The sequence below is a fragment of the Eleutherodactylus coqui genome, chromosome 7 (genome assembly GCF_035609145.1).
Source record: "Eleutherodactylus coqui strain aEleCoq1 chromosome 7, aEleCoq1.hap1, whole genome shotgun sequence".
Classification (NCBI taxonomy): Eukaryota; Metazoa; Chordata; class Amphibia; order Anura; family Eleutherodactylidae; genus Eleutherodactylus; species Eleutherodactylus coqui.
In genome coordinates, this window is record NC_089843.1 from 229,773,454 (window position 1) to 229,791,715 (window position 18,262).

General features: G+C 43.4%; 1 protein-coding gene across 1 annotated transcript in view; it reads left to right on the forward strand.

Annotated features, from left to right (window-relative positions):
- The first annotated feature begins 7,433 nt into the window (after nucleotides 1–7,433).
- The window catches only part of LOC136573242 (cytochrome P450 2G1-like), an 85,940-nt gene continuing 75,111 nt past the window's right edge, over nucleotides 7,434–18,262 (forward strand). Inside the window, exons 1-3 of the mRNA XM_066574540.1 lie at nucleotides 7,434–7,610; nucleotides 8,264–8,426; nucleotides 10,063–10,212. Coding sequence (XP_066430637.1) covers nucleotides 7,434–7,610; nucleotides 8,264–8,426; nucleotides 10,063–10,212 — 490 coding nt within the window. The remainder of the gene's footprint in view (nucleotides 7,611–8,263; nucleotides 8,427–10,062; nucleotides 10,213–18,262) is intronic.

Genomic DNA, 18,262 nt, shown 5'->3' on the forward strand with positions numbered 1-18,262 from the left:
GGCTTTTCAGAAGTAAAAGTTGTTGGGAGGGGGGGGCCACTCTTGCCGCTATTGTGGCTTAATAGTGGGACCTGGGAACTTGAGATGCAGCCCAACATGTAGCCCCTCCCCTGCCCTATCCGTTGCTGTGTCGTTCCCATCACTTTCTTGAATTGCCCAGATTTTCACAAATGAAAACCTTAGCGAGCATTGGCGATATACAAAAATGCTCGGGTCGCCCATTGACTTCAATGGAGTTCGTTACTCGAAACGAACCCTCGAGCATCGCGATAATTTCGTCCTGAGTAACGAGCACCCGAGCATTTTGGTTCTCGCTCATCTCTACTCACTATCCATCATCAAAGTGGACCTATTTCTGTAATATACTGTCTCCCCATCCTGATGAATCAGTCACAGGTTGGAGGTGACTGAAGAAACGCGTCGACTGTGGGAGAATAAATTAATTTCTGCACGATACACAAAAACAAGTTGATCGTGCATAATTTATATACTTTTTGTCCACCAAGAGAATTTATTGATATTAGAACTACAGTGTTGATACTTTACTGATCGTAAATTGATCAATGAGATTGATATATATCTGTGTATGTTTGTCAGTGAGCTTAATTTTTAACAGAGTGAATAAAAGTTATATTTTATTTTTAAAATTAGTTAGTGGGCTCTTCCCAGTGTAAATAATTAAGTTAAAAAAGAACCCTACTGTCACAGTGATTAGTGGAATCATTCAAAAAATGGGGTTCATATTTGTGCGAGATCTGTGCATCTCACACCCTGTGAAGCTGGCCGTAAAAAGATGTGTGTGCAGGTTTAACCGCTTTAGGATATGGCCTATTTTTGCCATGAGGACGCAATGATTTGGGGGAGATTATCATCTCCACTTTTCAAAAGCTATAACTTTTTTATTTTTCCATCAACATTGTGTGGCAAACTGCAATTTTTATTGGCGGCATTTTTGGGTACACATATTATGTTGTAAAACTTTTTTTTCAGAGAGTAGGGATAGAAAACATCAATTTGGCCATTGTTTTTTTTTTTTACAGCCTGAGGGTGCATTCAGACGAGCGTGTTTTGGTGCGTACATACGTCCGCACCTAGGTACGAGCAAAAGCACGCGTCAACACAGCTGTGTGCTTGTTGTCAATGGAGCCGCGGCTGCTGCCGGTGGCTCCATTGAAAACAATGCTCTGCCAGTCCCCTGCATTCTTTTCCAGGGAAGGGTTTAACATATAAGCCCTTCCCTGAAAAAGAAACATTTTAGTGCAAAACAAAAAGGAATAAAAAAAAACTTACCTGTCCGCCGCTGCTGTGACCCCCGCGGGCATGAAGAACACATCTGCCGCATGCCGCCGATGTATCCTTCACCCCCCCCCCTAGTTAAGAGAATTCCCTGCTGCTACATCTGCCACATCTGTGGCAGATGCAGCAAAAGGAATTCTTCAATTCTCAACCGCAGCTGTCACACATGACAGCTGCGGTAGAGAATCCTGCTGCCGGCATCCTGTCAATGGCTTTTCAGGGAAGGGCTTCATAAGCCCTTCCCTGAAAAGCCATTTAAAATAGTGCAAATAATAAAAAAAGAACATTTCTTACCTCCCTTCAGCTGCCGGGGCTCCCCCGCGACTTCTAGCTCTGTCCCCGGCTCTGTAGTTCTGAGCTATCAGCAGCCGGGGACTTAAAATCCCCGCCTGCTGGTAGCTATGATTGTGGTTGGCTGAATTGCTTTAGCCAATCACAATCAGAGCTACCAGCAGGAGAGGATTTTAAATCCCCGGCTGCTGAGAGCTCAGCAGCGCTACAGAGCCAGGGACAGCGGCAGAAGTCCCCGCTGAGCCCCGGCAGCTGTCAGTGGCTTTGCAGGGAAGGGCTTCAGAAGCCCTTCCCTGAAAAGCCTTTTAAAATAGTAAAAAAAATTTAAAAAAAAGGTACTCACCTCCCTTCAGCTGCTGGGGCACAGCCCGTCTTCTCCTGCTGTCCCCTGCACTGTGGTGCTGAAATGCTGATCTATCAGCAGCCGGGGATTTAAAATCCCCGCCTGCTGAAAGAGTTGTATGTAATTGGCTGAGGTCAGCCAATCACAGGCAACTCTCACCTGTCATTCATTCGGGGAGAGTTGCCTGTGATTGGCTGAGCACTAGATCAGCACCACAGTGCAGGGGACAGCAGGAGAAGACGTGGCTGTGCCCCAGCAGCTGAAGGGAGGTGAGTATCTTTTTTTTTTTGTTTTTTAAATCACTTTTAATTGATTTCCAGGGAAGGGCTTATATGTAAAGCCCTTGCCTGAAAAACAATTCAGGTGTACCACAGACCATTGTCTTCAATGAAGCCGCCGGCAGCAGAAGTGGCTCTATTGAAGAGAATGCCAGCATTTTTTTTTTTTTTTACACTAAAATCTTTCTTTTTCAGGGAAGGGCTTATATGTATAGTCCTTCCCTGAAAAGGAATGCAGGGAACCAGGAGGTCATTGTTTTCAATGGAGCCGCGGGCCGCAGCCGCGGATCCATTGAAAACAATGCGTGCATTCCCTATGGTGCACGCATGTCCTATCTTTGCAGGCACGCACCTGCAAAGTACGGACATGTGCACACACCATAGGGAATGCAGTGCTTTAAATACAAGCGTGTTTTTGTGCGTGCGTATGCACGCACCAAAACACGCTCGTCTGAACGCACCCTTAGGGCTCGCACCCAGTGGCGTTTTTTCTTCTCTTGCGCTGTGAGAGCAAGTGAAAACACTCGCAGCGCGAGAAAAACGGTGTGATATTGACAGTGTTTTCAATGGGGCCAGCGGCAGTAGCGCTAACCCCATTGAAAACATACGGAGAATAACGCGAAATTTCTGCCACAGCTGTCACAGCTGTGACAGCTGTGGTAGGAGTCTAGCATGCTATCCCATTGCTATCAATGGGATTGGCGCTGCTGCCAGCCCCATGGAAAGCAGTGGTTTTGTGAAAATCATCCCTAGCTGGCTTCTCCGCACTGCTGTCCAGCACTTTCAGCAGGCAGGGATATAAATATGTTTATAAATATATAAATAAACCTGCCTCCTGTAAGGGGGGTAAAGGGGGGTAGTGGGGGGGGGGGGAGAGATATCTCTCTCACTCTCCCCGCAGCTACCCCCCAGCCCCTGAGCCTGCTCGGACAAGAATGCAGTTACTCGAGAAGAGCAATGCTCGCTCGTGAAACTGCATTATCTGAGCGTACTCGCTCATCTCTAATGAGAGGCTTTAGATTTAATTGATACCATTTTGGGGTACATACAGGAAAATAATGTGTTGTACTGGTTCTTACGAATAGTATGTCAAATATGTGTGATTTTTATTTATTTTTATGCACATAGGGAAAATGTGTGAAAAAGGATTTTTTGTTAGTTTTTTAGATGTATTTTTTACACTATTTTTTTTTTTTTTTACATCCCTGTGGGAAACTTGAACCATAGCAGCTATGATAATTATGATAATGCATTGAAGGAGTGTCCTGCAATGCTTTAGCACTTATAGTAGAGCCACCAATAGAGTCAGAGTAATAGTAAGTGCTCTGACTCTTTTGATGGCATGCCACTGGTCTCTGGTTCAGATCAATTAAAAAAGTAAGAAAAGTAATGCTTTCGCATCTAATTGAAGCCCAGAGAGAAGTATGGTTCTATATGTACTCTACAATGCCTTATCACTTACAATAGAGATTATAGGCAATGGCAAGCTTGGACAACAATATCTGGTATCCTGTTGCCATGGCAACCTATCGTCCTTCCGCAATTACATTGATGACATCACAGAGGAAGCATACTCCCTCTATGAACCTTTTACATTCTACAATCTATATCTATATATATAAAGCTGAAAGCCCTCACTGACTCACTCACTCACTGACTCGCCAAAAGTTCTCCAACTTCCCGATGTCGTAGAAACATGAAATTTGGCGCAAGCATATATTATCTCCAAAATAGGAAAAGAAATTGGGTCCCAACTCGATTATTCAATTCTAGCGCAAAAGAATTGGCGTTGAAATTTAACGTACATAATCTAAATCACTCACTTTCCAATGTCATAGAAACGTGAAATTTGGCACGAGGATTGATTATGTCATGAATAGGAAAAGCTAATGGGTCCCAACTCGATTATTCAATTCTATGCGCAAAAGAATTAGCGTCCAAATTTTACGTACGGTATGTAATTTTCTCACTTTCCGGCGTCATAGAAACGTGAAATTTGGTACGAGCATTGATTATGTCATAAATAGGAAAAGTTAAGGACTCCCAACTCGAATATTTAATTCTATGCGCAAAAGAATTAGCGTCCAAATTTTACGTACGGAATGTAATTTTCTCACTTTCCGGTGTTATAGAAACGTGAAATTTGGCACGAGCATTGATTAGGTCATAAAAAGGAAATGCTAATGGGTCCCAACTCGATTATTTAATTCTATGCGCAAAATAATTAGTATCCAAATTTTACGTACGGAATGTAATTTTCTCACCTTACGGTGTCATAGAAACGTGAAATTTGGCGCGAGCATTGATTATGTCATAAATAGGAAAAGCTAATAGGTCCCAACTCGATTATTTAATTCTAGCGTAAAAGAATTAGTGTCGAAACTTTACGTACATAATCTAAATCTCTCACTTCCCAATGTCATAGAAACTCGAAATTTGGCTGGAGCATTGATTATGTCATAAATAGGAAAAGCTAATGGGTCCCAACTCGATTATTCAATTCTATGCACAAAAGGATTAGCGTCCAACTTTTACGTATGGAATGTATTTTTCTCACTTTCCGGTATCATAGAAACGTGAAATTTGGCACGAGCATTGATTATCTCATAAATAGGAAAAATTAAGGAATCCCAACTCGATTATTCAATTCTATGCGCAAAACAATTAGCGTCCAAATTTTACGTACGGAATGTAATTTTCTCACTTTCCGGTGTCATAGAAACGTGAAATTTGGCTGGAGCATTGATTATGTCATTAATAGGAAAAGCTAATGGGTCCCAACTCGATTATTCCATTCTAGCAGAAAAGAATTAGTGTCGAAACTTTACGTACATAATCTAAATCTCTCACTTCCCAATGTCATAGAAACTCGAAATTTGGCTAGAGCATTGATTATGTCATTAATAGGAAAAGCTAATGGGTCCCAACTCAATTATTTAATTCTATGCGCAAAAGAATTAGCGTCCAAATTTTATGTACAGAATCTAATTTTCTCACTTTCCGGTGTCATAGAAATGTGAAATTTGGCACGAGCATTGATTATGTCATAAATAGGAAAAGCTAATGGGTCCTAACTCGATTATTCAATTCTATGTGCAAAAGACTTAGCGTCCAAATTTTACGTACGGAATGTTATTTTCTCACTTCCCGGTGTCATAGAAACTCGAAATTTGACTGGAGCATTGATTATGTCATAAATAGGAAAAGCTAATGGGTCCCAACTCGATTATTCAATTCTATGCGCAAAAGAATTAGCGTCCAAATTTTACGTACGGAATCTAATTTTCTCACTTTCCGGTGTCATAGAAACGTAAAATTTGGCACGAGGATTGATTATGTCATAAATAGGAAAAGCTAATGGGTCCCAACTCGATTATTCAATTCTATGTGCAAAAGAATTAGCGTCCAAATTTTACGTACGGAATCTAATTTTCTCACTTTCCGGTGTCATAGAAACGTAAAATTTGGCACGAGGATTGATTATGTCATAAATAGGAAAAGTTAAGGACTCCCAACTCGAATATTCAATTCTATGCGCAAAAGAATTAGCGTCCAAATTTTATGTACGGAATGTAATTTTCTAACTTTCCGGTGTCATAGAAGCGTGCAATTTGCCACGAGCATTGATTATGTCATAAATAAGAAAAGCTAATGGGTCCCAACTCGATTATTCAATTCTATGCGCAAAAGAATTAGCGTCCAAATTTTATATGCGGAATGTATTTTTCTCACTTTCCGGTGTCATAGAAAGTTGAAATTTGCCACGAGCATTGACTATGTCATTAATAGGAAAAGCTAATGGGTCCCAACTCGATTATTCAATTCTATGCGCAAAAGAATTAGCGTCCAAATTTTATGTGCGGTATGTATTTTTCTCACTTCCCTGTGTCATAGAAACGTGAAATTTGGCACAAACATTGATTATGTCATGAATAGGAAAAGCTAATGAGTCCCAACTCAATTATTCAATTCTATGCGCAAAAGAATTAGCGTCTAACTTTTACGTACGGAATGTAATTTTCTCACTTTCCGGTGTCATAGAAACGTGTAATTTGGCACGAGCATTGATTATGCCGTAAATAGGAAAAGCTAATGGGTCCCAACTCAATTATTCAATTCTATGCGCAAAAGAATTAGCGTCCAAATTTTATGTGCGGAATGTATTTTTCTCACTTTCCGGTGTCATAGAAACGTGAAATTTGGCACAAACATTGATTATGTCATAAATAGGAAAAGTTAAAGGGTCCGAACTCGATTATTTATTTCCAGCGCAAAAGAACTAGCGTCCAAATTTTACGTACGGAATCTAATTTACTCACTTGGTGTCATAGAAACATGAAATTTGGAACGGGCATTGATTATGTCATAAATAGGAAAAGTTAATGGGTTGCACCTCGATTGTTCAATTCTAAGTGCAAAAGAATTAGCGTCCACATTTCACATATGAAATCTAATTCTCTCACTTCCCGATGTCATAGAAACTTGAAATTTGGCACGGGCATTGATTATGTCATAAATGGGAAAAGTTAATGGGTCCCACCTCGATTATTCAGTTCTAAGTGCAAAAGAATTAGCGTCCAAATTTTACATATGAAATCTAATTCTCTCACTTCCTGATGTCATTTTTTATAAAGGAAATGTCGCATGGTTACCTCCCCGTAGTGTTTCCTGGGTAATGCAGAGAACTATGCAAAATGGTGAACATATGTTTTTCCGGTATCTCTAAAGTAACCACAACTTCATAAGATTTTCCATGTGAACACCAGATAAACACCAGTACCAAATTCACTCGGGCGGTATGTAGGGGGTTAACAATGGGGATCACTGTTCCTATTTATCTCCTCTGTTGCAGCCGGAGGCCGTCTTTCACTGACAGCCAGTTCCTGCTGTGGGATGATGCGGGCTTAGCTTCTGATCCTATGCCATCCACAATATGTAAGTTTATGTCCTGTTGCATTAACTACCCCACAGCCAAGATGTTAAGGGGTTAAATACCATTAGTGAGATCGATAAAAAGGCGTATTGCCGGCAATAAAGGGTTACGTATTTTTATTGACTTTTGCTTTAAGCTTAAGAATGTCTCTGGTAAATCTTTTCAGTGCGACACAAGTACTAATGAACTATGATACAGTTCAAACATTCTGTGGCACAAGTCCAGAATTGTCTGATATAAATGTTGGTAAACCTTCGTGATCCAATGACTGTGACTGTCACCAACCTACAACATGGATATCACAGCGTTAGCAACTCTAATTCTTGTCCTGTTATCCTGCCTTTTTATCTACTCAACATGGAATAAAATGTACAGATGGAGGAATTTACCACCAGGACCCACACCGCTCCCGATTATTGGAAGCTTGTTGCACATAAAGCGTGGAGAGCTGGTGAAATCTTTAAACCAGGTCTGTACCTCATTTTATGTATTGTCTTACTATATAAAAACCTATAGATGTATAGCATCAGGCGTATAGTGTAATCTACTCATAGCCTTCAACTGTGCAGATTTTCATTATAGCAAAAATATATTTTACTAGATAGTGTTGAGCCACATTGAACAGAAAAAGAGAAAAACCTATTCAATATATGGCCAAGTTATATGGCTCATCATGTTATTCTACCTAGTAATGCTATGGCCTCCCTGGTACCACTAGTACTCAAGACTATCTGAAGCTGTCAGTTTTCATAGTTGCCCACAGGGATGTAGCTATAGAGAGTGCTGAAGTAGCAGTTGACCTCAGGTCCCGATGTCTAAAGGAGTCCAAAGGTCCATCTACAACATAAGACACTAGTAATATATATGGCACAGAAGCTTTAAGTTACACATTTGTCTGCAAAGGTTTTAAGCAGGTGTGAAAAAATCCAGACAGACTTGGTGTTATTGAGACTAGGGCTCTGTGGTGGCCAAATCATCACTTACAGAACTCTTTGTTCTTTAAACTGAAGATCTTTTTAAACGACATTGGCTGTATGCTTGGGCCTCTGATTCGGTTCAATTAAAAATGTATCATAGATCAAGAGAAGTGAGAAAAATAACATGTTTTCAATCTATTTACAGCTCAGAGAGAAGTATGGCTCTATATATACTCTCTACTTCGGATCACGGCCAGTAGTAATCCTCACTGGCTACCAAATGGTCAAGGATGCCCTTATTGACCGTGGAGATGACTTCAGTAACCGTGGTCAGATTCCAACAGTGGACAGATTCTTCCAGGGTCATGGTAAATTGTTGATTCCCCTTAATCTTTTATTTCAATTTATCCCTTATGATTGAGCAAATTCTGTCATAAAGTAGAACTAGAATGAGCTTTATTATATGTGGTAGTTATTTTAATAACTTTGATGTCTTCAGTGTTTATAGTGCTTGAATTTACAGACTTGAAGTCTGCAGCTTTGCTAGTTTTTTGTGCCTGAGACATTTCCTGTTTTGGGCTTTGCATTTTAAGACTTGTCATAAGGAAACTTGTATGTTCCTATGACAAAGAGGAATCACCAGAGCACAGGCTAAAAAACATTGACAGTAGTAGACCTTCTAACTTCAAACATTATAAAGCTATTCAATGGATTTTCACACATTTTTTCGGCATTTCCACAAAACAGAGGCTGCAGATGTGATCACAGTGAACATCGGAGCCTTAAATAAGTCTCTGCCACATAAGAGAAAGCTAGTGTTATAAATGGTATATTAATATTCGAAAAGTTGTTTGGGGCCTCTGAATCCCTCTAGCAAGAGATAGAGATTCCGTAAAGTCCTGCGTAGTGAGCTAAAGTTGCCAGTTATGGCACAAAATAGCGAGTTCATATATATCACCCCATTTATACGGGACGCGTTGTGGGGCAAACTATGCCTGACACTTGTCCCAGTGATGCTCATTTCTGTGCTGTTACATAGGAGCGAGTATCATTGGTATTGCTCACAGCGCTGTTAGCATGGAGGTGGAGAGAACTGGAGAGCGTTCTACCCCTGCCCGCCTCCATTCACAGTAAAAGACAGTCGTTCAGAAATGAACGACTGCTGTATACACTGAACGGCTCATCATTCAGTTTTCTGCAGGCAGAAACTGAAAGACTGAACAATTCTCGTTCAGTGGCTGCATGCATTTACACAGGATGATTATGATTTCGCACAGGAGCAGAAACCAAAATGTGGCAACAGCACTCAAAATACATTTGCTATCAGAAATATACATACCTATAGTAAATACACTAACCACATTAAATAATGCAAGGTTCTTGGTATATAATTTGAATAAATCATATTGGTCCATCTACCAACGTCCAGGTGATCAAGCTTTCAGATGGGTCCCAACGCTAATACCAGGTGGTTTAATCTTAACCTGAGAAAGATGGATATTTACCTTTAAAAATGCATTTCTCTTGGGACTAAGCATACAAATTAAACTAGGGAAGGTAGGATACCATTTATAAGGTTCAATAGGAGGGACAGAAGGTAAATGGGCAGGCATGCACAGGAACACTGGAATCTGAATGATTCTGAATGATAATCATCTCATGTAAAATGGCCATATGGCTCTCTCCATTAAAGCCTATGGGAGATGTAAAAACAACTTAGCAAGCTTAGGTTGCGTACAGTTCAATCGTATTACCTTTATAGATAAATGAGTTGATAAGAAAAGCTTAGACAGGGGCCTACAGAGCTATTGTTATGATCAGGGGCACTAAATATCACAAAAGGAAATTTTAACTCTTTGTAATATCTTTTTGCGATGACTCTTTTTTTGACCTTGGAGGCCTGAAAACAATTAAAAACTCTCACAAATGATTAACTTTATACTGTATAGATTCTAATTAAGGAAAAAAATGCATAAGACTAAGAGTTGTTTTTGCTTAACCCAGGGATGATCCTCAGCAATGGAGAGCGCTGGAAGCAGCTGCGTCGCTTTACCCTGATGACCCTAAGGAATTTTGGCATGGGGAAGAGGAGCATCGAGGAGAGAATCCAGGAGGAGGCTCAGTTTTTAATTGAGGAACTGAAATCATACAAACGTAAGGCTTTATAATTCTGCATATTTTTTATCGATACCATGAATATTATTATATACTGGTTGCAGGGCAGGGATTGGCAGCAGTGCAAAAGTCATCTAAATGTCTTGGCAAGGCAGAAGACTAGTTACTACAGCATGTGTACTAATCAAACAAACTTGTAAGCTTGGTTACTAAAGTTATTTGCTTTTGTATCTGCCCTCCGCCAACAGTACTCACCATGCCCACTCCTCTTTCTTCATTTTAGCTGTTGTTTGCTTTTGAGCCGTGGGGCACTGTGGATTCAGACAATGGTACAAATTATATTTCTTAATTCATTAGGTAGCTATCCCCCAGTATATATAAGTTAGTTAGTTATTCCTTTTTATCTAAAACTTTCAGCCTCCTTTTCCTCAGTTGGTTATATGATCTCAGTTCTGACCAGCTCAAATCTTCTTGGGGTTATGCTGTCTAAAACTAGTCAATTTCTAGTCACTGGAAAACATTACTCGCTTTTTTCTGGCTCTGCACCATAATCATCCGAACAATGCTCTTGACTTCATCCCAGACTGCTTTCACAACTGTTTGGCTCTGTGCCATAACAAAATTATATTTATTTCTACCACTATCTTTCCATTTCTTTTTTTTTTTCAAATCCAAGTTTTATTGAGTTTTTTAACATGAACGTGGAGGATATACAATCAGTGGAATCATAAATTCACAAGGCAGATACAGAGATATAAGGATAGAATATCGTATCTGGATCATGCATTCCTACCAGGTAATACTGTTGTAAGATTAACTAAACAGAGACAGAACAAATGAAGTACAACGACATACATAGAGGGGGGAGGGAGGGTGGGGGTGAAGGGGGGGGGAGAGTGATGTATGGGGACAAGAAACGGGATAAGTTCCACCCATGCAGTCCTCCAAGTCACACCAAAACGCCTCCTGTAGCCGGGGAAGGGCCGGGTCCAGCCCAGGTCAGGCCCGGTCAGAGCAGTATCTAGGACGGGGCACGGGGAGGCTCACCTCCACCTCCAAGCAGGGGACCGGGTCTCGCCTCATCCATCAGATGGACTTTAAGGATGCATAGTTGCGCGCAGGCAGCGCCAGGGGCCCCAGACCTCCAAGAATTTTCCGTGAGTGCCTTTTGACCAACTGGAAAGTTCTTCCAGGTTATAGGTCAAGTCCATTCTGTCTTTCCATTGAGTTATAAGGGGTGGGGATTTTTGTAGCTTCAGTGGAGGAATAAGTGCTTTTGCTGCATCAATTGCGTGTGCTAACAATTTTTGATTTAGGGGGTTGAAGTTACTCGAGGGCTTCCACAAGAGAATCACCTCCGGTGATAGTGTGAAGTTGGGAGCTTATCTTTTAAGAGACTCCGTGACCTTATGCCAAAAGGTGGTCAGAATCGGGCAATCCCACCAGATGTGTAGAAATGATCCTATGCTTCCTCCGCATCTCCAGCATTTGCTACGTGTCGATAATTTGTGATCAGAGAGCTACTGCGGTGTCCTGTACCATCTGACTAACAGTTTATAGTGGGCCACCTGTGTGAGGATGCAGGAGGACAAACCATAGGCAAGCTTCAAAATTAATTGAATGTCGGATGAAGACAGGGTAATATGAAGTTCCTTCTCCCATGAGGAAAGGAACGCGGGTTTTGAGGCTAGAGAGGGCGGGAAGTAAAGCTTACGAAAGAAAGCAATTTTCTTACCGATCGGCCTATTCACCCCTGCCACTCTCTCGAACGCCGCGAGAGGTCTTGTGGAGACAAATGTCTTGAAAAAATCTCCAATCACTCCCTCGACATGTACTAGTTGAAGAAAGGTCAGTGGCTGGTCGGGCAGCAGGGCTCTCACTGCCTCCTTTGGGTTCAAATGAGCTAAGGCCTGGAGCTCGCTAAGTAATCTATTTCCGAATTTTGACCAGATCTTGTTCATGCATGGGTCCGATGGGTGACCCAGGAGGCTGGGTAGGGAGCGCAAGGGGGAAATCGGTAAAGGCGTTGGGGCTAAAGTCTCCCTTTGTAGGTCACAAGACTCAAAGGGTCCCCAGAGAAGAGGATTAAACTTCCTATTTCTATAGGTAGATTTCCTGGGGAACCACAAAACCTCCATTGAGGAAGCTCCATACATTTCAGTGATCAAATGGGTCAAAAAGGGATCCCCTGTCGGTGCCGTCAGTCTCAGCCAATAACTGAGGTGGGACGTAATGTAGAAGTCATGGATATTAGGAAGACCAATTCCGCCCTCCTCTCTCCTCCTTATCATAAGGCTGTATGCCAATCTAGGTCTCTTTTGTCTCCAGATATATTTCGTGACCATTGCGCGGAGGGTATTGAAGAAGTTAACCGGGAGGTGAATCGAGAGGGACATGATATGGTATAGGAGTATTGGAAATATGTAAGATTTTATTATGCTTTTCCTCCCAAACCACGAAATGTAGGGGAGGTTGTAGTTTTGCAACAGGGTTTTAATTTTTGCAATAAGCGGGGGGAAGTTAGCGGGGTATAGATCGCCCACTCTTCTGGTTAGTTTCACTCCCAGGAAGTCAATTGCAGAGCTGGACCAGGAGAACGGGGACCCAATCATTAGGCTCCCACAACAAGTCTTTGATATAGAGACGTTAAGAACTGTCGATTTGTTGAAATTAATTTTAAAATTAGAGAGGCACCCGAATCGTTCCAAACAGAGAATGAGTCTAGGGAGTCCTGTCTCAGGGTTGGTGATTAGGAAAATAATATCATCCGCGAAAGCTGTCGTAGAGAGGACATGTCCTCTGGCTAAAAGGCCCCGTATCTCCTGGTCCAGCCTGATGCTCTGGAGAAGGGGCTCCAGGGCCAAGATAAATAAAGTGGGAGAGAGAGGGCAGCCCTGGCGTGTGCCGTTCTTTATTTCGAATGGGGGTGACAGTATATTATTTATTTTTAGTCTGGCGTAGGGCTCAGAGTATAGAGAGAAGATAGCTGTAACAAAGGAGGGGGGAAATTAAAGTGGAGTAGTACAGAGTTCATATATAGCCAATCGACTCTGTCGAAAGCCTTTCTAGCGTCAATGCTTACTAGGGCTAGTGGTATTCCCTTTGATTGGGCATAGTGCATTGCGTGCAGGATATGTATACAGTTATCCCTGCCCTCTCTTCCCTTCACAAAACCAGTCTGCTCCCTGTTAATCAAGTTCGAAATATGTGCCTCCATGCGTTTCGTGAGGAGTTTGGCCCATAATTTAGCGTCAAGGTTAATTAGAGAGATGGGCCTGTAACTGCCGCACATCTCCGGATCTTTGTTATCCTTCTGTATTAAGGTAATGTGGGCTTATTGTGCCTGTTTTGGAAGAGTGCCACCTTTCAGGGGGACATTAAACATTTCAGTTAAGCGAGGCACTAGTGTGGAGCGAAAGGACTTATAATATATGAGAGGGAGGCCATCTGGGCCTGGGCTCTTACCAGGGGGGGGGGGGGAGTCTAAAACCCCATCCACCTTTGGTTCCGTCACTGGAGCCAATAGTGATTTGGCTGCTGCCGTCTCCAGACTAGGTAGGTGCAGATTTTTTAGAAAGTCATTAATCTGTTTTCTAGAGCTGCTAATGTCATCTTGGGCCGTCTGGGGACGTAGATTATACAGTTGGGAATAGAATTTTTGAAATTCAACCGCTATGTCGGAAGAGGATGAGACCCGGGAGCCTGACTGAGTTTTTATTGAATTGATCTGATTCTTGGTGTGGGCTTTCCTAATCATTGCAGACATGTATTTGCTGTCCCTGTTACCCTTGGCGAAGCCTACATGTTTAAGGTTGAGACATCTCCTATTGAATCTCGACTCAAGGCAGAGTTTCAAGTCCTTTCTAAGGGTGGTCAGTTTGGGTAAATTTTCTTTGCTAAGTGAGAGTTTGGTAACATATTCTAGTTTGGAAATTTGCTTCAAGAGGTCGTCTATGTCCTTTTGTTGTATTTTTTTCTTTCTGGAACCAAGCACTATCAGCACGCCTCTAATGAACGCTTTATGCGTTTCCCACACTATAGGTGCTCGTTGGTCACCTCCCATATTTAATTCAAAGAATTCTACTAGTTGTTTAGAGAGCGAGGCCTTATCCTCAGCGGAATCAAGGAAGGAGGCATATAGTCGCCATCTCCATTCCCGTGGGGAGTTACATAGGGGTCGGAGATCCACATGTAGCGGAGCATGGTCTGAGATGGTTGTAGGGGCGATGGATGAGTTGAATAGGGAGGGCAGGAGTTTAGTGGTAATAAAAATATAGTCCAATCTCTGGAATGAGGCATGGACCTGGGAGAAATAGGTGTAATCTTTGACAGAAGGAGAAAGCTGGCGCCAAGCGTCTACCAGTCCCAGGTCTGAGAGGCAGCGTTAGGCTGGGATATCTGGGATCGGCCCACTGACGAGTCCAACAGGGGATTTATTGTGAGATTCAGGTCCCCTCCTAATATGATGGGGCCTTCTGCGAACTCTTTGAGTGTTTCCAACTGCCCGACCAGCCAGGTTACCTGATTGGAGTTTGGTGTATATACATTAACCAAAGTGAGCTTGAAATTATTGATACTCCCCCTTAAATATAGGACTCTGCCTTCTCCATCAGTGTGCTGTGCCTCGCAAATGAAAGAAATAGAGCTGTGGATCAAAATTGAGACCCCTTTCGAGGCCGATGTTGGGTGGGGGTTCTGGAAGCCCTGCGAGTACTGTTTACCCGGCCAAGATAAGCACTTACCTCTTGTAGTGGGTTTCTTGCAGGAATGCGATCTTGGTACCATATTTTCTTAGGAGTTGCGCTACATTGTGTCTTTTGAACGGGGAGTTGAGGCCCCTTACGTTAAAGGAGGTAAGGCGAAAGCGGTCTTCCATAGCGAGTCACAACGCTGTCCTGAAGAGGAGAGAATCTGAGAGCTTAGTTAATCTGCTCCTACTCCGCGCAGTAATAGGGGACAGTCCAGGGGGAGGTGGGGGGCGAACACAAGGAAAAGGAATGTGATACAATAGGGTGGGGTAAAGCAGCAACAAAAAAGTATTTGTTATGTTAAAGACCAATTAGTCCCTAGACAGTCAGTGGGGGTGTCGGGCAAGACGGAAATGCCCACTCAAAGTGGGGAACTGGTACACTAGAGCGAGACCAGGCAGAGGAACCAAGTTGCACGAAGCCTGCCCTGACAGACGCCAAAGAGGACCACTGAAAAATACAGAAGGCACCAACAATAAAAATAGTAACCAAATTGATTCGGGGGAGAGGGGGAGGGGAATGAGAATAACATTTAAACTGTGGGCCCAGAGAGCATGGGTGAGAGCAATTTCGGCCAGGCGGGCATGGAGGGATGGTCGCCTCAGGGTACACGCCAGGGTTACCCACGGCAGGGGCTCAGTCCAAAGTGCAATCTCCCAGACAGACAAACAGACTCCCCCGCTTAGCTCTCAAAGCTCAGACGGAGGGTCAGCTGGAACGAGGAGAATAGAGGTGGTCAAAGTCCCTCATTCTCCCGCCGGGGTAGTGTCACGGCTCTTTTTCTTCTTACCCCTAGGCGATTTTGCATTTCCTGCTGTACTCTATTCAGATGGGGATGGTAGTTTTGGAAATTTGGGCAGCTCGGGTAGCGGGAGCCAACACGGGAAATCAACCGGATCCATCTCCAGGAACTACCAGCAAGCCTGCAAGTCCTCTGGAGTACGGATGTTAAGCCTTCGGCCCTTGTGTGATATGCCCCGGCCAAATGGGAAAAGCCAAGCATATTTGATCCCTCTTTCTCTTAATCATCTAAAAGTGGGCGGAGGAGACGTCGCTTGGACAGGGTGGTAGGGGTCAGATCCTGGAAAATGTGAAGGGGGGCCTCAGAGTATTTTAGATCCCTATGGCTCCTGGCGGCTCTTAGAACGGCTAACGCATACTGAAAGGAGAGCAATTTACAAATTACATCCCTTGGCGGTTCCAAATTCGCTGGGAGGGGTCTGATCGACCTATGAATCCGCTCGACTGTGATGGAGGCGGCTCTCTCAGGGCTAAGAAGGAGTGAGAAGATTTCTTTGGCCACCTTAGGGAGACAATCAGCAGCCCACGATTCAGGTAGTCCTTTAATGTGGACATTGCAGCGCCTGTTTCTGTTTTCGAAGTCCTCCTGCATTAACAGGGCTCTATTAAGGTGGTTGTGCTGTTCCTGCAGGACCCACACCATTTCTGTGGCATGAGTTGTTATAGAGGCAGTAGAAGTCTCCAGGTCTTTCACCAGCCAACCCAGGTGTCTAATATCTTCTTTAATCTCTGTCAGTTCAGACATTATGGGGTGGAGGGCTTTCATAATAAGGTCTTTCATAAACCCCCTGGAGACCGTTTCACTGTCTTCACTATCTGACATAGCTTCCTCCTCCCCCTTCTTACTGTGAGCTGCAGCAGAGGTCTGTGCCGGCGCCATCTTGGAGGGGTACAGCGGCGAGCGGGAGCTCTTCTCTTTCAGGTACTGCTACATATCTGCCTGCCCTCTACTTGCCCGCAGGGTCCCTGTGTGTTCCGAGCCCTTCTCCTTCTCGATTCTCCTCATCTTGGTGCTTCTGGTAGCTGCTGTAGGTCCACTGTGGGTGTCTTGCCGACGGAGCTGTGCACTCAGGGGGCCATTCAGCACAGCGGTCAGGCTCCGCCCCCTATCTTTCCATTGCTGACTAGTCTCTGTTTCTTGAACCACTTGTACTGTGGTGTCTAAAGACGCTTCTGCACGTTGATCCTCCAGAATACCAGTAATAATCTGCTTTGGCTGACTGGATTTTCTTGCCAGCTTATCACTGAATTTCTTCAAACTGTTCCTGCATAGCTTGCAGGTGACCTTCTAACAACCTTCACGGAGACAGAAACAGTCTAGAAATACTAAAGCCCTTCACAAAATGGGCCTTTATTCACTTAAGCAGATTTTTCTTAATTCCTATTAAAACCGTAGGGCTGGACACACACAAACTACCTATCCACAGGAATTGCACTAGGTGTGGATGGGAGCAATGGATAAAATAGTGTACAGTTGGGAAGAAGGAGGTATAGGCTAAGATCCCTCTATTGCAATAAACAGATGGCGTGCACAGGGATTGGTTCCAAGCTTAGAGACACATCTCCCGGATGTACAGAAAATATTAGTCTTCAAGAGGTTTCACATTCGTCACTACAACATAAAAACCAACAGTGATAGACTATGTATCAGGCTTCTGGCGATATAAGCTAGGTACAGTTTTCATCAAAACATAGGTGATTGTCCTGATGCGTTACTGAAAGATTGCAATTAGAGATGAGCGAACTTACTCGTCCGAGCTTGATATTCGTGCGAATATTAGGGTGTTCGGGATGCTCGTTACTCGTAACGAGTACCACGCGGTGTTCCGGTTACTTTCAGTTTCCTCTCTGAGACATTAGCGCGCTTTTCTGGCCAATTGAAAGACAGGGAAGGCATTACAACTTCCCCCTGTGACGTTCAAGCCCTATACCACCCCCCTGCTGTGAGTGGCTGGGGCGATCAGATGTCACCCGAGTATAAAAGTCGGCCCCTCCTGCGGCTTGCCACACATGCCTTGTGAGTTAGCTGAGGGAAAGTACTATCGTGCTGGTGCTGCTGTAGGGAGAGCGTTAGGAGTCAGTGTAGGCTTCAAGAACCCCAAAGGTCCTTCTTAGGGCCACATCTACCTGTGTGCAGGCTGCTGCTAGCAGTGTTTTTTTTTTTTTCTTCTCAAAATCGGCAGTGCAGAGCATTGCACCCGGCATTAGGGACAGAAGTGGTGCATAGGCAGGGAGAGTGTTAGGAGTGAGTGTAGCCTTCAAGAACCTCAACGGTCCTTTCTAGGGCCAAATTTAAGCGTGTGCAGTACTGTGCTGGCTGCTGTTAGCAGTGTTGCATATTTTTTTTTTCTAAAAATCGTCTGTGCAGAGCATTGCACCCTCCATTGATACTACAGGGACAGAATTGTGTAGGCAGGGCCACAACACAGTTATTGTTCATTGAATATACGCAGTGGGTCCTTCCCTTTGCAAAAAAGCGAAAAGAAATTATATTTGGCCTGCCTGTGTCAGTCCTAAGGTCTCTGTGTACGTGTGTGCTG